This window comes from Chroicocephalus ridibundus, chromosome Z (genome assembly GCF_963924245.1).
Source record: "Chroicocephalus ridibundus chromosome Z, bChrRid1.1, whole genome shotgun sequence".
Lineage (NCBI taxonomy): Eukaryota > Metazoa > Chordata > Aves > Charadriiformes > Laridae > Chroicocephalus > Chroicocephalus ridibundus.
In genome coordinates, this window is record NC_086316.1 from 12,602,968 (window position 1) to 12,630,789 (window position 27,822).

Sequence of the window (27,822 nt, forward strand, 5' to 3'; positions counted from 1 at the left end):
TTCCTGTAAGGTCTGCAGACAGAATAGAAAATCAACCGTTTCAAGCAATCGCTTTTTCCACCAACAAAAAATTAAAGACAAAACAAATTACTACCATCAGCTGAGCTCTCGAAACCTTTTCAGTACATAATCAGCTTCTGGTAAGGTGAGAGTGAATGAGTGGCATGAAACGAACTGGTTCTTTTTAACGAGCAAGCTTAGGTAGTTTCTAAGTTCCACCTGCCCTTCCCCACTTACTGATCTCCTCAACAGGTAACATTAGTGTAAGAAAAGTAGCCCCACTAATTGAGTGCTGTCAGTGCTAATTCTTAAAAGAAAAAACCCCAAACTATCATTCAGTTTTGGATTATGATTCTGACATGCATATTAAATAAAAAGCAAAAAAAACCCTGAAGAACACTTACATTTGGTTAATAATACATCTGAAAACTAATACATACTGCTAAATTATAAAACTAGTTTCACGGTCTAGTACAAACGTTTACCACAAGCCCACGCTAATGATACTCTGAAAAATTAAAAATCTCAATAGCAAATAATAGGTATTCATGCATTTACCCTCCACAGAGGGCAATCAAAAAATTTTAAGATAAGTAGGCATTTAAAGAAATAGGTTATTTCTATAATACAGTCATTGATTTCTGTATAGTGACATTTCAGGCCATTTCAACTTGTGCAAGAAGTCATCATATTGCACAATAATGAATTAAAGGAATATAGCCATCAAGAACTACAATACCACACAGAAGAAATGCTAAAAAAGCCTATCTTCCAAAAAATTACATAGTATTTGCATAAACATGACAGAAGAACACACTTCTGAGGTTCAGTAGTGAAGTCTAGAAGCTGAAACTCAATGCCTGTAAGCCTACAGAAAAAAAAAGTAAGAATTCTAACAGACTGAGGACTTTGTTTTTTATACTTTAACTTAAGCTACATATGCTGCCTTCAGTGCTTTACTCCTTGAAGGACTGCCAGCCAGTCCCTGACTGGAAGGGAGCAGTCCATTTTGCTAGTGAATATTAATACATTTTCTGCCACCAGTCATGCAAGTATTCATTTTACATCAAATGCTATTTTTAATAAACTCAGCATAACTTTGTTTAAAGCCATAAATTTCTGTCCCTGTGTACGAAGATAATTGGTAAAGACCTACTAAAGTATTGTAAGAACAAGTCATCTTCATATCTTTATAAACAGGACCAAGTCAAGTTCACAGGAATCTGATGTAAGGCTTTATTCTACCTTTCATCACTCCTGAAGTTGCACATACTGGTGGAAGAATGCTGTTAAAAGAAACACACGTGACAACATCACAAGCCTATATACAAAGGCTCTCATTTGAATTCATCTCATCAACCCATATAATTTCTCAGAAGTCTCCTAAAATTTCAAAGCAGAGATGTGCTCCCTGACCAGCACACAAAAGCAGAAGTGGCACTGTATAAAAGACACAGCATTATGTTAAGGTCAACCTAAAAACTGCAAGTAGTCACAGCCTATGATGTCCTGAAGGCAAGACTGTGTGGCCACGGGTAAGATCAACAGCACTTCTGGCCTTTAGTGCAATTTCACGAGCATGACAATTTGGTAAAGAGTTTCAGACATAGCAGCAAGAAACACTCAAACCTTTTGTTAGTCTGCATTTGCAATTTAAGACATCGAAATGCTCCACAATATGCAAGGCTGATCCTCCTGAGAGACAAGCCCACAGAGGACTCTCTTGTGCCAAGACAGGAGGATCATTCAGCTGGTACCAGCTCTTTTTCAGAAAAAAGTTACTGTATCTTCATAAGTCACCATTCTCAACTACATCTGATTCAAACCACTGAGATTACCACAGTAGTATTTTCACACTGAATAAGGCTAGAAGCACACACCCAGACATGCAGTTCACTTAACTGCAGCACTGTTCCTAAAACTACCAACATACCTATGGTATCTCTAACAAGAGGGGATAAAGGAATAAGCAAATAACACCACCAGCATTGCTTTCTTCCCATTTACTTTTAACGTAAGTTATTGTTCAAGTTTCACAATCCTTTGAAGTTTGCATTAAGGCTTGAACCGCATTTTAAAATCAGCTTCAGCAAAACGAAGGAAACTGCATGAGCCACCGAGCGATCTCCAATTTAACTGCAGTTTGCTCATAGTTCCAGTAGATGGATTCTATCTACTGACCACTCATAATTAATATACTACTGAGCTAGCAAGCTAGTCAGCTTGCAAAAATATGCCTGTAAATCATGATTGTTACTAGATTTCAGTATCTGATACTTAGATGCCTCTTTCTCCTAAACCCATTTTCTCAGGTATTGCTCTGAATCTGGAAAAATGGAAGTTGAGACTGAATGAAAAGGATCGAACACTGATCAAAGTACTTGACAGTTTATCCTGACATCCAGTAAGAAGATTATGTCTGTAATTAAACAGCTATTAACAGACCTGCCCTGAAAGTCAGAGTTTTTCAGGATAAGAAACTGAAGTTTCATCTCAGCCAGGTACAAGTCTACCCTTTTATCAACTTAGTGCCATCCTCTTGCCTTGCATCTTGTTCTTCACATGTGATGAACATCACCTGCTACTTCATCAACACAAGCATGCTGATGTTGGATACAAAAATGAGGGTGCAGCTCTGGTTCTTCCCCACAGCAGGCAGAGAAAGTCAAGGGCAGGGGGCATTGTGGATGCTACGATTTACATGAACCTGATCTAAGATGTTCAGTAAGACAGAAAAGATATTAACTGGGGGTTACTAACAGACATACCACATCCAAATAGGAAATCTCAACACTATTAACATAGCTGGAAGCAAGGACTGCGTGGGAAGGTGTATGCTTTTGCACAAGCAAAAGTAATAGGGCATTTGCTTATGGACACTACAGGTGGTTGAACACTGATAGTCTTGCCTCTTGTGTTCAAAGATAACTAGTGACAACCACGAACTGCTTGAAATAACGATGACTGACCTGGGGACCATACTTTCTTACAAACTAGCTTGTCATATTACAAGTAGAAGCTCCTTCCTATGCTAACGTGAAAGCATACGACAGAATTTGTGGAATTGGCTACTTTTTTGAAAGCTGGCTTTACCTTTTAATTTTTACCATTATTAGTAGTAACATGTTCTATGCAGCTGAGAAGTTTTATCTTTCACAGTCAATTTGTTCCTTGTCAGGAATATGGCCGGCAGTGTTAAATATTCTGCCCTATTGTACCACCTAGTCACATTAAATAATAAGCAGGTGGGTAATGCACTTTGCTTTACTGCTGAGGTGTTTAGAAGCATTTGGTAATTGTTGCACCCAACTAAAAAAATAGCATGACACTTAGAACAAATTCTCTTCCCAAACTTCACATTAACACATACTATTGCTGGGGTTTTGTTTTTCTTTCAGACTATCTGCTATGTTATCTCAGAGTTTTGAAAGACACCCTGAGACATACGTGATGAAAAGTCTGAAAACTATTTTTCCCCCCTAGGGCACATTTTGCAAAAGTTAACTTGCAGTATTGCTTTCAATCGTGGGGTTTCTTCTGGTCTTTACTGATGATTGAAAAACAATTGTTGCCAAAAGCTACTTTATTTTCCTAGTCTAAGTGTTAGCTGTCAACTCAAAAAATATGTCCCTGCAAGTATGTCAAAGGATAATATCCTTCTTTCAGTTTTAGTAGCTCTGATTAACAAACAAGAACAACTACTAACCTGCAATACAGAATAGTAGAAAACAAGCCACTTATTGTAGTTGGTAAATACACGCAGGAAAAGGATATGCTAAGAAAGGCTCACATTTTCATTACTTGAAACTGAAACATGTCTACACAAAGTAATTCTTACAGCAACACAGCAAAATTCTTCCAGAAGGAAGCTTTTGTTATTAAAAAGGTGGGGCGGGGGGGGAATAATCAATGCATCTTGCTATAGATGCAAGACTTCATAATCATTGAGCAGCAACATTAGGCTGTGGCTTAACCTGCATAAAGCCATAGGTACCACCAGAAAGACCAGAAGATAAAAAGCAACTTTTATCTTCAACAGATCCAGAAACTCAGAATACAGGAAAGAATTCAGATTACAAGTCTCCTTCTGTTTTAGTTAGTTCTACCATGTCTCGAATAGCTTGAAGGTAACATGGCTGTGCCTTTGATAACTCTGGTAGTTGATTGATTTACAAAAATAGTTTACGGAATCATAAAGTGAAATGCAGGATCAGATTTGTATTTGTCAGTTATTTTCCCTTTATATGTGGATTAAAGTATTATGAAACTAAAACCAGAGGCTTACAACATTTTTCTTCTGTTGCCTTCTACAACTTTCAATGTATTCCTACTCACACTAATGACAAAAAAATACATAAAAAAATCCTTTTCTGCAGTTGAGCACACAGAAAGATGACGTCAGCCTGGCAAATTAGCATTGTAAGAACTGCCATCTTAAGTGTCCCACAATGAAAGCAAATAAAATGTAGAAAACAAAATGTGTTCATAGAGCAAGTATAAGTATATGAAGCTAAAGAAAGTTCCTTGCCTGTATTTAAGGTCTTGTTTCTATACTGCAATGTACCAGCTGCTTCGATACATAATGGACTAACCATGAACCAGTTAGGACCATCTGCAGCTTGAAGTCTTATTACTTAGCATTCTGCTTGTCGTGACTAAGAGGAAGTACCCACTTTCTGTAGGGATACCCAGGTCCTTACAATCCACATGACATCCTTGGAGTGAAAGGGCTTCAGGGTGTGCAGGTCTGTAACACTACTACTATCCAGAGGTAGACTTCACTGAAACACACCTTGATTATTATAAATACCTCACAGTAATCTCACAGCCCAGTTACCCTGAAAGGCAGCGAGATGCCCATAAAAACGCATTACTCAGTCTCTTAACACACACACACACACACTAGAATTAGCATTTATTCAAACAGCCACCCTAGAATCACTAGGACATAACAGCAGTATACACCTACAAGTAACTATGAAAGAGCAAGCGGTGACAAGACATGCCAAACAGGCAGGCTGGGGACTCCTAAAGGGAAGCAAAGAGCACCACCTCTGCTGAAAGCGCACAAGATATCCCACATTACTAGAGGACCACTGCCAATTTGCAAGACCCAACATTTTCACAGGCTTCTTTTAAGTTACTGCAATCAAGGATGAGAGTGAATTTTAATTTATCTGCAGAAAAGTGCAAGAGAATGTATATTGCATTAATTCCCATCAAAAAGCACAGTGCTTGCTGAAAAGCAGAGTGATTCAATGAAGATGATCTGATTCACTACATTCAGAGAGGTCCCTGCTCATATTTAGCTTTATAAAAAGAGTTCCAGTTTTAAAACATCAAGTCCTTGCTTACGTTTTATATCGACATCACCTCATTAATTGAGGTTAATATATGGATGAATAAATTGTTTAATTATTTTTAAAAAAATGGCTTGTTTCCACAATGTCAGTATTAAGAACTGACTAATTAGGTAACTTAACTGAATCCCTGAACAGGCTATGCAGGTTTAGTCAAACAGGGTTTTTTTTCTACCATTTATTTTTAAAAACAAAGCCTATAAACTTCCAAAACCATTGTAGTGCCTGCACAAGAGTGAAAAGCAAGTGGATGCAAATGCGAAGACAATCAAGTGCTATCTTGATAAACATAAGATGAGACAAGTACCTTCATCCCCAGCTGCTTGCATGACTCATTTCCAGGAAACATGCAAAGTCCAATACATTATGCAGTTTACTATGAAAAAGCACAGTTAACGCCCCTAAATCCTTTTCAATAACATAAATAGCGATATGCAGAATCAGAGAAAAGTAACTCTAGGATACAATATTAACAGGCCTACGACAAGCCTCCATTAACAGTGCTCCAGATCCATGCATAATGCTTGTTTGAAAACATAACTCCTTCAGGATTATTCCTGCAGTCCAGACAACAGGACAGTACTCCAACCACGAGCTAAGTAGACAAATGCTACGCTGTTGTACTTTCTTCCAAACAAGCACACAAGTTCAAAATTACTTGTTGTGCTACAACACACTGAGTCCCTAGGCCACATCAGAGACTGCATTTTAACAGCTGCAGAGTTCAAAACATGGCCTATCTTGAAAATTAAAAAGCTGATACCAAGAACAACCCTCCCCCTGCACACCCACCCCCAGAAAAATCCATGCTTAAAAGTCTTAAGCAAGTTGCTCCAGAGAAGAGATCAAACAGTCACTATATATAAATTTGCCTCCAATCCCATTGGGTTTTTATTCTTGATTTCACATTTTAGTTAAGTTCTGCACAAGGGATCCTGCGAGCAAGATAACAGTTTGCCTGGCAACACCTTTTGTCCACGTCCCTGCTGAAATCAGAAATCGTCAGGCTGGCAGAACTCATTCCTTCTCTCAGCACACCATGAAGCAGCAGGTAGCAAGAACCTCTGCCTCTCACAGACTCAGCACACCACAAAAGAGCAGCCAGCTTCAGCGAGTTCCTCCATTAGCTGCCAAACTACTCTCCCACTACAAGTGCACTTAAAACATTGCAGAAACATCTGACAGATTAGAGTGGTATAGGACTGCAAACATCACGCACACTGGGAGTAAAGACTGAGAAGGAAGAAGAGCTGTGGAGTTTCACAAAAATAGCAAACCTCTTTTGGAAAAGAGCTGCCTGTTCATTCATGTGGTCCTTCCTGTATGACGTGGTTATGATACATAAGCAAATACCTGGAATTCCATCTACTCACTGTCCAACCATCCTCAAAATTTTAGTTTTTTGAGGAATGTTTAAATCTTTCTATACTGTAGATAGTTACCTTCCAGACTAAGCCACTCCACAGATATGCTATACTATTTGTCTTCTCTTGCTTTCTCTGGAACATGAAGAAAGGAGAACAACTTGCCCAGTTTGTCTCCTACCCCATCTCCACATAAAATACTTCAAGGTGTCAGCAAGTCTAGAGTCTCAGGTTAAGGCCTAAGTATATGACCATACTTTCTTCCCACACTCCTCTAAGGTTGGTTTAGATGCCCTAGAATTAGTCTAGGCAAGCAAAAGATTTAAGGTTGAAAAGTAAGCTAACACTGTTCAAAGCAATAGCAAAAGAAACTGCCAGCCTAGGCTCAACTGAACAATGAGATCACTCTGAAACTTTAAAGTGCACATACAGAATAAGTCAGGAGCTTTGCAGTAGCGCTGACAAGAAATAGGGTTTCCAACAGTTCTGCTCTTGCCAGACACTAACATGGGCTAGGAGGTTTTGCATTGGTATGATAGAAGTAAGAAAACTGCAGAAGTTGAGAAGTTTCACATGTTCTGGATTCAAGGAGCCAGTCAGACAACACACATTTACTGCTTGCGCTGAGGAGTCACAGTACGTTTCGCCCTGATTACCAGAAGATTGCTGCAGAAGTCACAAAAAGCATTAGAGCTATCACTAAGAGATCCTCATTTCACCCCTGTTCTCCTGAGACAGAGCACCTACCCCACAGAAAGAAAAACCCTTCATCTCACAGCTGCAGTTGTTTGGGCAAACTACAGTTCAGCACTGTCACCAGGTGTTTCCTCAGACTCTGCGCTGGAACAGAGTTCCCTATAACCAAGGATCTGACAGCACAGAGTTCCTCCTAACATTGCACTGACTGTACGCATATACACTGCACACACTGAATTATGACCAGTGTTAACTAGAACTATTACTGCTGTTAACAATCTAAGCTCAACTCTGATGACGTCACGTACAACTCCATACATGCTTCCTATTTTCTTCTGTGACCAACCCCAGAATCCTTTGCATTTATTACCATGGTTCTTCAATGAATAGAGAGAAAGTGTATGAGAAACTTTGGTATTAACAACTATTTCTGCACAAACTCTAATTGCAAACACACCAACTACAGCTGCATCCACAACTTTCTGGAAGTGTTCACCTTCTAGGAAATTTTTTAGAACTGTAGTTCTAGACAGATTCCGAGTTGTGTGCTGCATTTTGCATCTCCACTATATGCAAAACAGTAATGGAACAATACTTCCAGGTATTGAGAACCTGGACAGCAAGATGAAATATGCACAGTTAAACAAGACAGATAGGCCTATTTCCATAAGACTAAAGTTGGCACAACAGAAGGAAAAAGAAATGCGACCCTTCCTCTACATGACTATCACACTCTACTATTTCTAGATTGTAAAAGTCCACAAAATTTAAGGGTCACATAATAAAACCTGAAGCCTTTACTCTGAGAGCCTATAATGTTGACCATAAAGAAACCCCACTGCAATGTGACAGATAGTTATCAGTCACAGGGCCAAATGGGAATACAGATTTTTGGAAAGAGGTGTGCAAAAGGACCAGGCTTTCAACCAAAATTTAAGCTTCACAGGGAGGCAGCTGGATCAATTTTAAAAAAAACAGGCCCATATAACAGTGATCTGCAAGAATGTCCTGAAATAGACTTTCTCTTTGCCTTCCGGTTTAGAAAGCAGAAAGTCTAACAGCAGGAAGTGATGCAAAAAGAAACCTTCAGGTGGAGAGCACCTGCCTCCTTCTACTAAATGGAATAAAACAGTTACCAGGACTTCACAGCACACAAGTCTATGGATGTGAACTACTGTTCCAGGCTAGATCTCTAAATACCCATCTCCAGCCTACCTATCAGGTATGCTAAACTGAAAATCAAGTCTACATTTATGCATTATTACTAGTTTAAACGCATTCTGTTAAAAAGACAAGAAAAACTGACCTATCAACAAAAATGTTCTCTTTTAAAGAAAGTTAATTTTATGAGCATATGATTATCATAACAGAAGAGCACAACAGCTTTGAAGCCAAGAAAACTAAGAAATTCTCACAAATTTACAACGTCTGATTTCAGCTGCTCTCTGAAATTAAGAGTCTCAGTTCCACAAAGTGTCAGTTTAGCTAACAACTCCGTAAGTACTCCTGGGTAAATAACCAAGAAGCAAAGGCCTGAAATCAGCACAATGCAAAAACTAAGCATTTATCTTCTACATGTACAACTGAATCTGCACTAATGACAGTGGGTGCTAAAAGAAAGTGCAGTCTTCTTTGTAAGGACACCACATTCATTGCCGTTTTTACCCATACTCAAGTTTCAAGACCAGAAAACGTAGTTTGCCACACTAAAGTGTTCATTTTTACGTAGTAGCTACCGCTGTCCCTTGCATTTTCTTAACAGGTGCCAAATCCATCTACCATGCATGAGCAGAAAGTTTGCGCTTTTAAGTGCTTGAACTGGGGCAGTTTGACAATTAGACTTTATCCCATTTTATCATCTTCTCTTACATTTAAAGTATTTTTAGCTTAATTTTTATAATTACACATGTTCAACACTGAATTAAGTAAAATGTTATCTGCAGCTTTTAAATATGTAGAAACACTTAAGAAACTAAATTAAACTGCTACCTAGAGCAGCTGGTAAGAATTCCATTATGGTACTTTGTTGAGACCAGCGTCTCCCACCTATTGTACAACTATAATTAGTTCATGTGGTAGTTCCGTACCTTGTATATACATACATCTACCTTAGTCAAAAGCATATGAGAGTTAACATAGACTCTAAAAATATCTGGGCACAATGACTGATTCCAGCCAGATTCTCTGGTTAGCAAGTGAAGATAAGTGACATTCATGCCCCACTTGTCAGATGCTGCTCTTGATGGGATTCTCACATGAAGAACAGACCCTCATTCAACATCCTTTAAAATGTTCATTAGTAGCAAGGTTTAATTTCTCTACCTTCAGTAGAACAACAGAACAATAATCAGCTATTTTAATGCTTGCTGAGAGCACTTTCAGTGTTTTTCCATTAATTGAGCAAGTGAACTTCACTTCACCTACCAATGTTGCCCCAATGGCAAGTTGTACCCATGAACCAACCACATGCTTGGAGATGACCAGCAAGAACTTTCTGCAATTCAGCCTTCTTCCCTACCTCCCTCACTACTAAACCTTTACATAAAAATCAGTAAGGGACATAAACTTTGTGTTCACAGTACAGTGCATGGAACTAGAACCACTGGTTGAAACAATTAAGATGTTGTTTTAACAAATTCCACACCATGAAAAAAAAGCATTACTGAAACTACTAGAACAGCCCTTTTGAAACAGGGCTTCAGAGTACTCACACGATATTAAAAAATTAACTCCAGGGTGCCTCCCTTCCCTCCTAATAGGTTTTCCAAAGGCAGCAAGACCCTCAAGCTCAACTCACTGCAATCCTAAAGAGTGCAGACAGCTTCAAGGAACTGGGGCACTAGCAGTATTAAACGCACTTCAGCGTTGCAGATTTGACCTCAGACTGAGTATTAAATAACAGGGTGGGAGATAACTTAGTGCAAATCCACAGGATATTCTGACAAGTATTTGAGTCAAGACAGTAGTAGCCATTGTTAATGCCTCTGAATTTCAACATGTGGCTTTCATGACCCAGTATGTAGCAGACTTCTTCATGTCTTTAAATTTACACTAGTGGATCACATTAACGAGGTATGGTCTGGCACTGACGCTGCGTGCTAATATGGACAGATAGGTTAGAATTTCTTTTCTTCATCAAATGTTTCACTTCTGAGAAATAGTTCACCTGTATGTTTAATTTCATTCACCCATGCTGATAATACCAGATTTCTTAGTGTTTCTATACTAGAGCTGGCTAATCTGCTTGGCAGGCAGCTCTCAGTTCCAGGGTGTCATAAACGAAGGATGCATCCAATACTGTTATGGGCCAACCTGAATCAGTCAAAGGCAGACCAAAGCTTTGCCCTATATCAATTCTCATTTGCAGTTTAGCCTGTATGAAAGTGTATTTCAATTTCTACACTCCCCTAAATTTCTCATCAATTCAAGATATTCACCAAGTATGCAGTACTCATGACAGTTCATTTAAGATGGAAAAAATTACTGCTTTAAGACAAGAATTAAACCAATATAATTCTGAAATGCATGCCAAATCTCTTCCTTCAAAGCAACCTAGTAACAATCCCTGTTCTGAGCTGTAGAAAGAAAAGGAAAATTTGCTTTTCAAGAACTCTGTAGAAAACCTGAAAATGACTAAGAACAGGACTGGAACTAGAGCATCTCCCCAGCATCCACAAACACAAGGTAATCTTGCTCCAGGCTACTTAAATCAGAAGTATTGCTCCCAATGCACCTATAAGGTCAGACACCACTTTTCTCAATCTCATTTATACTAAAGCCTTTTGGAACAAGACTGATGCAATGTTTTTGCTGGCAGCTGAAAGTATGCCTCAAAGCAGATGATCTGCTCTCTGATAAAGGAGAAACATCAACTATATCTCCAATAATTCCAACCCTGGAGTTCTCACCTACTAAGGATGTAATTTAAATTCAGGACCCTTTTAGGCATCACTTTATGCTATACAGAAGACATAATACCTTCAAACAAGAGGTCTGCAGTTAAGTCCCAGGCAAGGAGTCTTTTCACACCAACTAGCAGCAATGTAAGCTTCCATATATAAAACATCAAAACCATCATTTAAGGATGTGGGCAATTTGCACATCCATCATTAAGACCTTGAGGCTCACTTCTGTGTGCCTGCAGCAGCCTCTTAATTGGGAGAAGCATGTAATCCTTAAGCAACTTTAATAAGGAATGCTAAATATGTGAACTCAGATCTGCAAGACAGAGATAAACACTTTGAATAGCCATCTCACTAACTGATCAAGAACCAGTTATATCTTTCCACTGCTGGAAAAACAGGTCAGGAAACCGCTAAGTGAAAGACTTTTTATTTCAAAGCACTGAAGTCATGACCTATAGAGAACACAGGCTTGTTTTCTGCACCCACCAGCCTTCAGCTGAAGACAGCAAGGTGTGGCACAAGCCCAGTCTAGTTTTTTTGGCATCCCTAAGCACATTAGGTATTCTTCACAATGAAACGTAGAGATTGCTTTGAGGCTTGGTCAGCCCAGAAGGACTAAAAGCAGCAGCTTCAGCAGCCAAGCCTACCATGCTGAAAGCACGGTACTTTACAGATTTAGCCATTCCACTACCTTATGGCTCAAGAGCAAGCCACTTGCTATGGGAAGAAGTGCTCATCATTCAGATCCAAAGGGAGGCAAAGCAACCTTCAGAAGTCAGACAGAGACTACTCAATAAGAAAGAAGCCAAAAGGTCAGTGTTGGGCTTTAAGCAGTCTCTTAGCTTGACTCATTTTGTGCCACTAACTGATCCCTACCTCAGGAAAGGTAAGGCTGCCAGCAATCACCAACTGAAATGAGGAACAGCCATGAAGCATGGCCCAGTGAATTCACCAAGACAGAAGCATGTGTTTTGTCAGTCATCTTTTAAAAGTCATACTCTTCAGGCAGATCCCCTTGTTTTGGGGCAAATTGCTTTGAAATTAACAAACTGTGTGTAGAACAGTCAGTAGAAAGCACTGAGACTTAAAAAAATCCCATTATTGCAGCCTCAGAAGGATAGCCTCACCTCGCTTCAGGCCTGAATATGGACATTGCTCCTTCTCTTTAGTTTCCACTTTGTGCAGTACCTGAAGTCAAGCATAAAACTGACTGATGTTGTATAAAGCTGAACTGCACGGAAGTAGGGCTTGAGAATGCACCTTGTGACTGGGGACAAAGAAGTGCAGGGCAACAAAACTGTCTAGAGGACAGTAGCCAAGACCTATAATCAAGAGTAACCAATGCCAAAAACATCCCTTTGTATGTAACAGGTTATTATCACACCATGCACAAGTAAATATCTATTTGGACACAGTCACAAATACTGTCTCCAGCATGCAGAGAATAATGACAGAAAAAAGCATTCTCAAAAAAGATGGTGATTATTCAGTGTCACATCAGTATTTTCCCTATTGTATATTAGCAGAATGCAGGTACATGAGCAGTGGCAACTAAACTACTTCATATTATTCAAAAAAGGTACAGGTTAAAGTCAGTCTCACTGTGCAGACTAGACGGTCAAATTTAGAAGAGATCCCTAACTTAGTTCACTCTGGTTACTCTCAGCAGGTGCAGATGTACTTGAACTAAACACACAAGAAATAATCCCTGTAGTATCTTTTTGCTGCCAGATTCTTGTTTAAGCATCATCCTTGTACCAATGACACAGTAGTATCTGCATCAATGTGGGAAAAGGTGGCGTAACTTCTTTCTGCCACACTAGAAGAGTGAATATGTCATCAGGACAAAAGAACGCCTGCGCTGCATGCCAAAGACAAGTCCTAGGGTTGGTGCCAGAGCTGCCTGAAGACCTTTTCCTTTTTTTCCAGGCCTTTTCTTCCACTATTCACATGCACAGTTGGCAAACACATCTCTCCAGGAGATACTCAAGCCATCAACACAAACATCTGTAGAGGGACTGAAGCCACAAGCAACCCGCATCAACTAAAGCTTTTGCCTTCCCACTTCCAACTGTCACTGGTCAAGGAACATTGAGTCACAAGGAAGTTTTTATTTACTGTGAGAAAAATATCCATGTTCTGCCACTACCTTTCAGTAATAGGAAAGTATTAGCTTCCATCCCTTAAACCAGAGCACAGAGAACATGCAGCCTTGAAGAGGTGTAGTTTTAAACACACAGAAGCTAGCTAGCACATTCAAGAGTTGCAACCAAGAACATAACTTAAAGATGTGTTCTTGAAAGCTGGATATTTGAGGACTTTGAAAAAAACCACCGGGGAATAAAGTACGAAAGTCAACATTTCTGAACAAAACTAATGACATGTCGACAAAAGTGGTACACCAATGTTTTTTAATTTGAGAGCTTAGAGTTGAGAAATGGAGATTAGATAAACTGAACTCTGCCAACCACCCTTTCATTCTTGTTTTTAAGTGCAAGCATCCATCTGGTAGTTCTCTAAAAGTTAAACAACTGGTCTAAATACATGCAACATGTGCACCAGTTGTTACTAAAATCAAGTACTACCAGAATGCATCACGCTGCAGTTCGCACTTGTGCCCTCAGACAGCACATAGTGATTCAAGTGTGCATCCTGAAGAAATTACTCAACTGCTGCAATGCAAAAGCAGCTTTACCCAAAGACCTACAAAGCTGAATAAATGAAGCCCACTTTGTCCAAAAGTACAAGTTTGATTACCTGCATCCCTGAAAAAGGAAGTTATGCATCAACTAGGGCTAATGAAGTCATGACTCCAATGGAGTTGAATAAAAACTCAAGTAAACCTTGTATAAATATATGCTTTTCCACATCTGAATCTTCTTTCCAAAGACTCTAAAGCTCATAAGATTTAAATGCCCTGTTAGCATTTACAGCACTCATACAAACCTGGATGAAATGCAAATACAGACACATTTAATTTTTTGTGTGTAGAATCTAGGTAACAATGAACTTAAGTTCCTTCTGGCTAGCAACATCAGCATTAGTTTATTCTGCCTTTATTCCATGATTTAAGAGAATTGCAGAACAACACCTGACAGCCCACTGTTTGGAAAGTTAAAAGATGCAGAAAATCCCAAACCCACATACCTGTTATTTTGTCCCTGACAAGCTTGCAGGATTCTATCTCACCAATGCTGCCAAACAGACTCTTCAGCTCCTCTTGTGTCATGTTCTGTGGAAGGTAGTTGACTATTAAATTGGTCTTGCTGTCTTCTGTGTTCCCAGAATCAACTGGTGACGAGCAATTGTTTATGGTATTTGAACCATGGGCTGTGTTATTACAAGTTGGTCCATTAGACAGTTGTGTTTCCATGGCAGCAATCACCTGCTGAAAAACAAAGAAAACAAGAACCATCAAAATTCACATCTCACCACCTATAAGGACAGTCCAGACAAGAATCTAAAAGACCTGTCACTATGCAGAATTGGTATTGCCAGGGCCATACACTGCCTCTATGTGCAAAAATATCCCACCAGTTGAGAAGCATTTTAACTGGTAAGTCAAGGTAATGCTTTCAAAACTCACAGGAAAATAAAGTTGTCACTACAATTTTTTAGGACCTCCCTCAACGAAGTCAACACTCAAATCTTAGTTTCCATCCTCCCCCATTCCCTTCATTTAAGGGCATCACAGCCTTTCTATCATAGAAGTTACCAAGCAGAATTGGCCTGTTGCAAAGGGAATCAGTTACATTAACTTACAACTGATAACTGAAATGATGTGAAATGTAGATTTTAAAGTGATAGTATTTGGTTATTTTCAAAAAGAGGTGGGTGTTAACTGTAGCCCGAGCCTATTTCTCAAAAGCAATAGAAGAAAGCAAGGTTAGTAATTTAATGAAATACTTTTGAGATGTATGAATGCAGGGGGAGGGAAAACAACCTCTTCCTTGATAACCTCTATGTCAACATTCTGTCACCCCAGGTTGGAAGTAGGTTTCCAAATGTTTGTATTTGATTAAACTGACAATTCCTGGCTCTCACTTCTTCCCTCCCCTGCACCCTGAAAACAGTTAAATTTGATGTTTGAACTTGATTTACTTTTAGACATCAAAATAAGGGAATGATCACCACTCCAGGAACTGCTGTGTTCCACCTCAGAGTAACTGACTGTATGATTGCTAGATACAGCCACAATCATTTGGAGAAGTCTCAGTACTTGCCCATAAGCTACCACATGTACAAAAGGCTCTCTGCTATCTCAGTCAGTCACTGAAGGGCAATAATTGGTAAATATAGTGAATTTTTAAAGGCAGTCTACCCTGTTTGAGACCAACTATACAGGACAACATCCAACAGAAAAATTCAATAAATTAACTCTCCAGTAATAAACGTCAACACAGAAGCAAGACTCATCAGGAAGTTTCACTAAAAAAAATCCAACACCATACTTAAATTTCTAGGAGTTCTCACACAAAAAAGCCTACTGTAAAATCACAATGTAGCGTCAGGACCTCTGGAGGTTATCTGTCCTAACTGTCCTGTTCAAAGCAGCATATGCAATCAGTGCATACCCAAACACCTGATTAGGACACTGTACTCAGGGAGTACAAACCTGAACTTCCTAAAAACGTGAAAGGGGTTGAGTGTCTTAAGCTACAATTCAGACATTCCTGAGAACACATTTCTATGTTCTGTATGCAGAAGTATTTTCTAAGAGGTTAGTTCAACAAAACACAAAAAAGGGATGATTAATCTGTTAAGAATATTTAATACAAAAATGTGATCTAGTTTTCCTGAGGAGCTACAACTGGAACAGCATTTTCTTCCCTTGTGATGAACTGCAAGGGGTAACCTGCTCCTGGCACTGTGATGAAACAAGCCTGCTGAAAACAGGACAAAATAGATGATCCCAATTAGGATAAATTAATTCTCAAAACACTAGTGTATCTGGAAGAGTTAGTAGCCACAAATGCTCTGCTCTGACCGAGGCTCTCTAGGATTGATTTTTTTCCCCATCCTCTTTTTCTTTTTCCTCAAATTTTAAGTGTTCATTGATCAAAATTAGCAGGATTTAGCAAAGACAACAAACAATCCTCACTTAATTGCACATTTATTTTCATGTTCAGGTGGCATGAATGAGATCCTAAGCCAACACTCAAGTGAACAGCTGCAGTAGCCTGTGTGTGCTGAAATTACAGCATTTCTCAGCTATAGAACCATCTGCTCTGAATAAAGTGATACTAATATGTTTTACAAATAATGCATATTCTATTGATAGGTTGAATACAACCGTTCACAAAACACAAAGCACTTCTTTAGCAGTTACTAAATATTTTCCACCCAGAAAAATAGTTTAAGAGATAAATTTACAGTTTTCAAACAGTTTTTTAGAATAAGACTTGTAAATATACTTTTAAAATAGTAATCATAAATACACAGTATACAAGTTTTTAAAGTTACTGCAATTTAGTATTCAGACCATACCAAAACCATTTTAGTACAATGCTACTCTTCAATTATCCACCGGGTATTTTGAATTAGTACTAAAATCTAATTGACATTAGAAGAAAGGCAAGCCACTGCAGTATAATTTGTACAGGAGATCACCATATCATTGTAAAAGTTGTCATGGTACGCCAGTGCGCTCTAGGCTCTCACAGAAAAAGGACACAACCTACAGCCTATAACAAAAGATAGAAGGGAGTTAAGTTTCAAATGGGAGATTAAAGAGTTTGGTATGGCCTCAGCACTATTAACATGGAAAAAAGTAGCCTACAGAATTTAAGAAAAATCCCACAGACCCCAGTCCAAGGCTCTGCTGCCCACGAACCACTTCTAAGCAGAGAAGCCACATCACAGAGTCTGACTGCCATGTTAGTTTGGAGTTGCCGTCTGCAATATGGACACAAAAAGTACCGTATGTTAGATTAGCAAGATAATGCAACAAATCAATTTGTACAAATTTACAATAATTGCATTTATATTCCCAGCACGTCCATGCAGTGTGGCTTAATTGGATTTGAGGCAATTCCAATCTAATCTTTCCAAATTCAGTTCTGAAGTTATTTTTCTTACATAAAATTAGATACTTATTTTTAGTAAGATTTAAAAGATAACGCAGTCTAGTTACCCCTGCATCTATCCTGGAAACTACCTCCAGAACCACACCATGTCTAAAAGGAACTATACCACAAAACATATTAAGTCTTCAAGACTGAAGGATGATGAAAGGAAGAAAATGCAGTGAGTCAGTTTTCCATTAGCACATAAAATGACCATGCACCATTGAAAAACAGCTCCCCTTACATGCCTTTCCCAGCCCACAAAAAAAATACACAAGAAAACAAACTGCTTTACTAAAACAGTCTGTTCTTAAAATCCTAGGTTTTAAAAATTAAGTAAATTGAAATCTTGCACAGATGGTATCCAGTAAGTTTCCTTGCAATAGCTTTTTAAGAGTACCACTGGACATACAAACGGCAGTAGAGTCAAGAATTTCTCAAGCGGAATAACTGGAGCAAAATATGCAAGACAGTTCTTCAAAAGGGTATTTTTGTCCCCAAGCACATTGTTGTTTGTTTTTAAATAAAATATCATTGCAAACCCAGCTGGATTTTAATTCAACAGTGCTAGGAGGATACCAAAAAAACTAATGGCCCATTTGCAGATGATTACAAGTAATCCAGATGTTAAGTGTAACCACAATACTTGCACAAATAGGAAGACTCCTGACTGTTGCCACAGCTTGAGACTGGTGTAAATACAAGAGATCCTTCTTGTCTCTGGTTAGGAGATGAGGTTAAGCCTAAACTTGATAAAAAAAACAAGGACTCAGATTTTGGAAAGCTGCTGCATCGAGGGTTTATAAACATACTTCAAAACAATTAAAACAGTGTAACTAAGTCCTCATTTCAGTTTGCTACTGAAGTCAAAATATGGCTAGCTGACTTCATGTCCGGTCTTTTTTTCTGAGGTCAATAAATGCCTTTAATCAACTTTTTTATGAAAAATACTGAGGCTTTTGTATCAGCTGCAAGTTTGCAAGCCATTCTCTCTGCTCTCAACCCAAAACCAATGCTAACAACTGCATTTCAGAAGCTCTCCGCTGTATACAGGCAAATATGTTTGATGAACTGCTTATTACATGAAGAAAAAATGGAACTCTCAACTGATGACTTTTAAATCCAGATAAGCCTTATTAAGGAGATTGCATTAAAGCAGCAGTCTACAAATTCTCTGTCTTAGAGACTGTAGTGGTGTGCATAAAATGATATATTTGGATCTCTATGCCTCTCAGAGCAGCATGACCTGATAGATGATTTGCTTCCTGTGAGCAACAGGCTGCAGACAGAGAACTCCATTAGGACAGCTTACCTGTGTGTACAGGACTTCAGTATGCTCACTGCACAGACTTCACTGTGCCTTTGAGCATTACAGCACTTCTCAAAAAAACAAAGAACATCTCATCTGAAGTATTTCCACTTTGCATAACACACCTATCTTCACTAAGGAGTTCCACAAAGTACTTGCATCAATGTATGACAAGTCAGTTCTCTAACTACTATAACACTATGTTTCAAAAACAAGTTTTGCTCTACCGAATTTTTTACCATTTTTATTACTTTCAAAGCTGTACAGAATGCTCTTTTACATCTAGTCTGAAAAACTAGAGTTCTTACCCTTTTACTTGCACTTTTAACTGACCTGAAAAAAGATATAGCCAAATTAAAAAAAAGTGTTTTTTTTTTAAAAATCAGTTTCCAGCCTAAACAGCGTACTTTAAAATTAAAACGGCACATTAACATAGAATTTGAGCTGTAAACAGTCTCCAAAAAAGTTTTAAAATACTGAGCTACTGAAGGATCACGAGGTATCATTAAGAAGAGTTAATATAGTTTTTGACTACTAGCCTCACAAAGACAGTATTACACTTTGTATTATTGAAATAGCTCAGCAATTACTGCATTCAAAAAAAACTAAGAAATTAGTAAGTTCAGGAAACAGGGCTCTATGCCTCTTGAAGAAATGTAAGTTTGTCTTAAAATACAATCAGATTAAGAAGAGAACAAGTAAGTGAAGCTGGAAAAAGAAGTCTGCTCTTTCTTCTCAGTCCTGAAAGGAAGCAGAACCAAAGACAAAGTTGTTCAGTTCAGCAAACTGTGAGTGGTTCCCTTTGTTAACACTGTAAGTGCTTGGGAACCATCTACCTTTCAATAAGGTTACTTTTAATTCACCAAGCACAGTTAAGATTATAAATCCAAACACTCTTAAACACTGCTTGTGGCATTAACTGAATTCCAGTTTCTGAATAGCTTCAGTTCAAGCCAGTCATGAGTAAGGTTTGCCTAGCAGAGAAGCAACTAGGTTTGTTTTTTTTTTGAAGACCAAAGACATCAGGAGTTAAAAAGCCATTCGGTTTGTGTGATTAGTTCTGGTTGCTATAGAACAGTTTTGACCATAACAGTAGATTTTTATGAGACCTTTTGAAAATAAAGCAGAGCTAGCAAGAGGTAGACCAGCAAAACCATAGTCACAGTGATCTACTAATTTTCCCTGCAAAACAGGTATTTTGGTATGTACCATACTTTACTGCTCATGTTCAGATGAAAATGGAAGCTGAGACTGGATGCTGGCAGTGCTGAGGCAGAACCAAGGTGAGCTGACAAAACAGAAAAGCCTTCAACCACTTACCACCTCAGGTGTATATGTTAGGGAGAAACCTTTAGTACATCACACTTCTGGCTAATGCCTTTCTACCACCTGTTTTGATTCATACCTATGCATCCCTGTCATTGAGGAAAAAAGTTATTTCACACAGGTTTTATACACAGAATTTACTACTATTTATAGACACCACATAAAAAAAATCACTGCACAGATGTTTGCCCTTGTTAAGCTATATACTTCTAAATAGTATTATTATATAAAGGCAATTACAGAAAAATAAGCACACAGAATCTAAGTGGCCAGACACCAAATATTCAGCATCTCTGCCTCCTCCAACAGGTTACCACTGTTCAGAGGCAACTGAAGTTGCACCCTGAGATGCTTCCAGCCTCAAGGGTCACTGATGATACAATGCTCTTGATAAAATCCTAGGAGATCCTAAACACACTCATGAAGAACCTCCTGAAGACTTACACACCAGGAGGCTTTTAGAACATGCTTTAAAATTCATTATTTGTCCCTTTTTCCTGTTGGGTATAGACAGTACAATGGAAGCATGTAACAATTATCACATGTTGCTATTTGGATAAGCAGATGTTAGGTTTTGTTTTCACAATACCATCTAGCAGAACAATCAGAACCCCACAGCTGAGTACAACATCCTTTGTATCTTCCAGATATGAAGGTCTAAACCAGAACTCTAGTATGAGCTTGTAAAAAATTATTCTTTTTTTTAAATTTAAATGCTCAGTGTGTTTTACAAATAATTTATACCACCTACTTTGACTCACAACAGGTAATGAAGGTCATTTAGCAAGGATAAGCTGTTTGCTGTCTGCGTGAAGTGTTGCTAAACATCTTAAAAAAAAAGCATTGAGGGCTCAGTGAAAGGCAATAGCCCTGACATAACCTAGATGCTGAATTTTGCTTTAAAAAACAGAATTCAGCAAGAAATTTTAACAGTTCCAAAAAAATATTTAAATGCATAGTTGTTTGTACTTTGAATAGCTGTAATTCTTAATGCTTCCTCTTTACTAAATTTTATTTTTACTAGAGTGTTGATTTGAAGGTCTTTTTCTTCAAATAGTCAAATATCTTATGAGCCTGCATGAAAGCAGCATTAATTTGTGCATTCTTAAAAAAGCTGTACAGTAAGAGATCATGGAGGCTGATGAAGCCAACATATGCAAAAACTAATATATAGGCGGCTAGAAGAGCCCAAACTTTATGGATAAAAGCACATGCAGGCCTAGAGGGCACCTCTTCAGTCAACAGCCTTGCTTGTCAGAACAAAACACTACTCATTCTTTCAGTTTTCTTGTAGGAAGGATAGTTGTCAAGGAGAGCCTGATGGTTACTCTGATGTTCGCACTTTAATAGCACATATTGTGCTTTCCGAGTCTGCACAAACAGGCTAAAATACGCTGACTTCTTCGTCTGTGTTTTCACTGTTATAACAGCATAAACAAGCATTTCTCCATTAGCAGCCCTCTCTATTTGCATGTCCATTCATTTGTGTCATTTCCTCCATTACACTACTGAAAAAACCTGTGGCACAAACTAGATTAGGGCACTGCTCCAGAAGAAAACTCACTCAGCCCAAGAGAACCAACCAATAAGAGTATCTCTTGATTTATCCATAGTTACAAGGAAGAACTTTGTGATACAATACTGATCAAAGACCAAAAAAAACCTGACAGAAAGCTTAAAACTAATTTCTGATAGGGTCACCTCAAAATTTTCCAAGTAACTTAGAAAGCTACTAACGTAAACACAGGCAAGTGTAAGACCAGAAAGCAGAGGAGTCCTACACAACAATAAAACCCAACTACATAGCCTCCCTAATGTGACAGGTTACGAGGGAAACCATTTCACGCTGGCTCTTGTATGAATCACTGAACAATACCACTTACACTTCTACACCTTGACCTCAAAGGCATGGTGAGAAAGTGAGTGAAGAGATGGCAAGATGAATATGAAAAGAATAGTCATATGGGATGTAAGCAAAAGCATTTTCATTCTTGTGATTGGTGCCACAAAAGTTAATCTGCAGAAGCTTTTAGCAAAGATGAAGATAGCTAGATAGACTTGCCCATTCCAGGTAGGAAATAAGACAAGTGGACAACTGCAGACACCTAAATAAGAAATAGCCATCAGTACAGGAATGAATTCTGCTATCAGGAAAAAACCTTAATAGTCCTGGTGACCGCACTAAAAGGATAGAAGGAAGAAAGGGCAAGTTACCTACTGAATGTAGAAATTTATAGGGAACACTAAAAATGAATACACAGATTAAAAAAAAAAAGTGTCTCCACACAGTATGCAACGCTTTCAGAAACACTTGGCATTCCTGTAAAACAACTAAGAACCTGTGGGGTGCTCTAAGCAATGCGGCACTAATGCTACTAGTGTATTAGGAAAGAAGCCAGCATAAAGATTTGCAAGCAGTTCTGAAAAAACAATACATGAACAACAAAGTGAGGACATTGCTTGACAATGGCGTAATCCAGAGACCATGCAGGAGCTCTTTGAGCAACTGCAGCTACTAACTACCTTGTCAGCTGTGGTAAAGGGAGGGAAATGTACAGGGTAATTCAAGTTATCTTAGAAATCATACTAGAAATATCAACTCTAATAGACTTCTGTAAAGAAAACAAATACCTGCATTCTGTCAAGTGATCTGTTCAAGTGAGACTCCAATAAAGTAAAATCATTTTTATGTTCCTCATTATTCAGGTCAATTTAGACACATAACTACTTCTACCAACATAACAACTTTTTCCCTGAGAAAGAGAGCATCAACATGCAGCATTCATTAGCTTATGCACAGAATCGTATTCTTCCTTTTCATTGCCCTCTTTCATTTAAAAAAGTTTAAAGCCAACTGAGGAGAAATTATTACTTCTGTTATAACAGAAAGCCTAACTGTCAAATTGGGCCCATCTGAACACAGCCAATATTGATGATGTTCTTCAAGAGACCCACCAAAACTATCACTGGATCATGCAGACAGTCATTGAGGCCTGAAACAAACAGCAAACCTCCAACAAATTGTCAATAATTTCAGACTTGATTGATACTATAAATGAGACCGTTGTTTAAAGGACGGGATATGCTCAGACTTTTCAACTGCACCCTACCATTCACAAAATATTGCCAACTACAGTTTTTGCTCTTATTCCTTTAAACACTTGCATATGCTGTCCCATGTGTCTCATGTGCTAGCTCCCAGCCTTCTAGCAAAGTGCTCTCCCAAGGCAATACAATTCTGTCAAAACGCAGTTGTATCCTGCAAGAAGTAACAGAATCTTACTGCAGACATTTCCCTTCAGCCTTACCCATCTGCAGTCCTCTTGAGCCTACTGAGAACAACAGAAGAAAACAGATTCAATGGGGTGAAAGGAGACAACTTGAGGACTCTTCAAATGCAGCATCTTGACAGCTTGAAGGGTTTCAAAGTCAACATCCACTTTTAGACATACAGAGCCTGCTCCACTTGAACTGGCTAGGATGCCTACTTCAATTTTTCAGCATTTATCTCACTATTCCAGTTGGACTGTGTAAAACTTTTTCCTCTTTCACACTGCAGTTACATCCTTCTGCCCCACTGGCAATTTCAAAAGCTGAAGTTTTACCAATAGCCAGGAAAAGGAAGCTAACCAGGTTAGTCTGACTCTGAAGAGATGCCCACATTTAAAAACAAAAGTTAGAAAAACAGCTTCATCCTGATCAAGAAAGCCTGTGTCAACTTCAAGGCCACCCGTTACTCCATTTACTCTCCCATTCCTGTCCCTGAAGGAGAACATAGCTAGAAGGTTTTGTCCCTCATACACTCAACTATCCTCAGCTGCCCAACAATGGATGACAGGACTCATCTTCCAGGTTGAAGACAAGGTTAGGTAGAGGAACACTTCTGCTCTCCTGCTTTTTCATGGCAGCACTCCCTTTGCTCACAGCTCCCTGGTAAAGCGGGGAGATGGTTGGGCCCAAAACCCAGACACCCCACGCAGACCCCAAGCCAGATTTTGAGAACTTGGTATCTCTGTCACTGTTCTACCCTTCAAACCACAGGATGAATCCCCTCAATTTCCTCCCTTCAGGGAAGTTTTTGTTCTGTCACTGTAAACTTTGATCTCAAATGTAGGGTAGGGAAGAAGTTGCATGACTGAATATCCCTTAAGCTCGCACATACATAGCTAGTTAGTTAGGCAACTAACATCCTCAATCCCATATCAAAAGGGAAAAAAAAAACAAGCAGCTGAAAGTCAAAACTCAGGAGCATCCATGCCTCTCCCTTCCTCCATATCCATCTTTACAAGTCATTTCAAAGTGGTGTCAGGCTGCGATAGCAACACAAATCCTGCACACTCAATGCCTCCACTAGCGCAGATCACCAGTTCTTGACACACAGCCATGTCACAAGGTGGAGACAGCATCCTTCTTTTAGTTCTAAAACTGATGACAAGCAAAGCTTATGTGCAACGTGAAGTACTTGAACCAAACAAACATGCAACATTACATACACATAGAATCAAGTCATTTTTGCCCAGGAAAAATTAAACCTTCCATTAAACCTTCTTGGCAGGAGAGATCTTGATAAAGACAACAGCTCAACTAGTGAGAAAGGGCAAGAGGCACTGAGTTTGACATGAACTCAGCATGTAACAGCAAACTACCTGAACAGACCAAGACATGACATTGTACACTATACAAATACTAAATACCCGCCTTTATCCCTCGAGGTGAAAAGTCTAAAAGTAGCATGAAAGGCAAAGAAAATAGGGATCTGTGGCACCAACTGACTTGAGCTGCACAATTTTTTTTTTCCCCACAGCTGGGCATGAGGGCTGGGAAGAGCAAAAGGAACACTGTTCAGACCAAAACACTCCCATTTAGCATTTTCTGCCCTTTCAGTCAAGAGTAGCTTAGACTTCAAAAACTGCCTGGATGCGTTCCTGTGCAACCTGCTCTAGGTGGCCCTGCTCTGGCAGGGGGTTGGACTAGCTGATCTCCAGAGGTCCCTTCCAACCCCTATCATTCTATGACTTCACTCACAGACTTTTGAGGCTTACATTACTTCACCTAAAAGATTTAATCTCATCCAGGAAGACTGAAGACAACAAGTCATTCTTGTTCGACAATTCATAATTAACTACTATGAAAAAATATGGCCAAAGACAGTTTGCTCTGAACACCTATTACAGATAAAGACTATTCAGTTTTTACGTAGCATTCTTGATGGTTGGAATTTAATACATCGCATCTTTTAGAAAAAACAAGCTTAGAGACAGCTATGACTCCGCCCTGCCTGCCCCACCAGGGATAGGAAGTCACTGTGGTTCCATAAATGCAGCACAGACTTCCAGTAGCAGATGAAGAGAACTTCATTCCTTAATCCTGCTATACCACAAGTAATGAATAATGCAACAAAGACACAACATGACAGATCCATATGCTGTACTGAGACGACTTGCTTGTAGAAATCTTTGTGTAACCCAACTAAAAATGCAGAGATGGATACTTAAGAACCTTTCCTATTTTAAAATAATCTTGCTCTTGATTTCAGTCAGCACAGAAATCTTACCCAAGTCTTAAGATTTCTGACCTCTGCAGACAGGAAACCCTCCGCAAACATAAACTGAAGAACACAGAAACATAGCAGCCAAGATGCCAAAACCCTCTGTTACATCTAAGAATTGGATACATCATAGTTAACACTCCTAATCATATTTTCCTATCATTCTGTCCAGAAAATACGAAGTTTCTGGGGCCGTTTGGCTTCTGTACACTCTAGGTCTTTCATCTAACCTTTTGTTCAATGCTAGGTGTTACACCGAAACCTAATGAAACTTCACCTTGATATATTTACGCAGTAGCCACTTCTATTATCTATGTCCAACCCACTGAACATTGTATATACATATTACTGAAATCTAAATCTCATAACAGCAAATCCTGAATTAGGTAATTTTCCTTCAAACTAGTTTTGAAAAGCTGACTTCACTGTATTAGGAGATTTAGCATCGCATCAAAAAAGTAACAGCCCATTTCATTGTAAAACTAATTATATGCCTAATTCAATAGCAAGAGAAACAGTCACAGAAGTAAACCACTGCAGAACGGCTCCCAAATACTCAGAATCATATTTTTCCCAATTTTTTTTATTCTCCTGTGCACATCTTCAAACTTTGGTAACAAAGAAAAAAAAATCAAGAGAATTGTTTACAAAAAAGTTGGTGAGAAGTCTCAAGACAGCACGATAGCAAGAACATCAGTCCAACAGCACACAGCTCTGAATAAACTCACACTTTCCTGCCCTGTATCAATGCACATCAAGCACTACAAAGTCCCCTACGGTCCAAAAACCTTCCTGTAACCCACACTACGGAACAAAAGAGAACCTGGGCAGAGAAATGAGCCATAAAGCAGCAACCTGAGAACATCAACAGCTGGAAAATATGATGCTGATGGTATCTGACTTAAGATACTGTCATGGTTTTGGCCAGATTGACCAGAGTGATAGATGGCCCTCCATCCTCCTGAGTTTAGAAAAAGAACTAAACTGCTTTAATGAAAATATTAATAAATAATGAAATAATAAATAATAATAATAAAAAATAATTAAAAAGTATACAATATATACAAAACCGTATCCAGCTCACAGGATGACAATTGCATCACCAGCAGGCACAGAGAAAGTCCCAGGCTGCAGTCAGCGACGGACAGGAGCAGGATTCCAGATGTGGAGTCAGGAATGCTTGCATTGGGATCAAAGGCAGACAAACAGACAGGGTCCTCAGACATCAGCAATTGAAGAAAGAGAGCTGACCTTTTTATCCCTTAGCTTTTATATGAAGCTTTGATGCAGATGGGATGGAATATGCTGTTGGTCGGTTTTGGGTCACCTGTCCTGTCTGTTCCTCCCTGCAGGTGGGACCCCTCCACACTCTTCCACTTCCAACCCTCTAATGGGGCAAATAGTGAAGTTAACTGACCTTGGTTGTTATAGCAATAAGTATAAGCAAGAGCCTCTGTGCCTACCATTCCTTAGTATAATCAGGTCTTATCACTGTGAGAGTGAACAGTTTCTGAACAATATGCTGTTAATTTCGGACTTTAGTCAGTTAGAAGAGGCCCAGCTAAAAAGTAAAATTACAAAACTGAAAAATTGGTTCTGTTTTGCCTCAAACCAGGACAACCCAGCACTCAAGTCTGAGGTCAGGACGTTAAGACCTTGCTTATCTCTCGCATCCTTTATAGCGGACCTGACAAATCACATTGTTTGCCATGGCACCTAAAGGCTGACCTCTCAAGTGCTGAAGAATATCTCAAAATAAACCAGATGGTGAATTTTATAGTGTGACATCCCTCAGACATTGAGAGAGGAATCCAAGTTGGAAGTTTCTGTCTTTGGTTCATAATGAATTAATACCAAAAGGGCAACAAGTCCACCTTCACAAGGTGAACATTATGCTTGGAGAGGAAGGGGATGTCTTGTGAAGCAAGACATAAAGAATCAATATATCAAAGACATATGAATCAATAAATTAATAAAGGCTGTTCAGAAACAGTATGCATTTTCCCTCCTGGCATTTTTATCTTGCAAAAAAGGTAACAGTGGTTTATACTGAATCTCCTGAAGTACAGGATATTTATACATAAACTTTACCAGCATCAAGTAAAGAATGCGTTTTACTCAGCCAAAAAAAAAAAAAAAAAAACAACACACCAAAAAAAGCACTGGAGACATGTTGACAACAGGTCAAAAGGCATCAGTGCTATGGAGAAGCCTGAACAAACTGCTCTTGTCAGTATTAAAGTCCTTGC

At 38.9% G+C, this 27,822-nt stretch overlaps 1 protein-coding gene across 25 annotated transcripts in view; it reads right to left on the reverse strand.

Moving 5' to 3' along the window:
* The window catches only part of ELAVL2 (ELAV like RNA binding protein 2), a 104,052-nt gene that overhangs the window by 38,205 nt on the left and 38,025 nt on the right, over positions 1-27,822 (reverse strand). For 5 of the 25 annotated variants that reach the window (XM_063320286.1, XM_063320300.1, XM_063320301.1 and 2 more), the window contains one exon: positions 14,473-14,713. In XM_063320286.1, the coding sequence (XP_063176356.1) occupies positions 14,473-14,698 (226 nt within the window). In that variant the 5' untranslated portion in view covers positions 14,699-14,713. Of the gene's footprint in view, positions 1-14,472; positions 14,714-17,129; positions 17,221-18,036; positions 18,139-27,822 lie in introns of all 25 variants that reach the window. The other 20 variants (XM_063320289.1, XM_063320287.1, XM_063320291.1 and 17 more) reach the window with 9 other exon arrangements.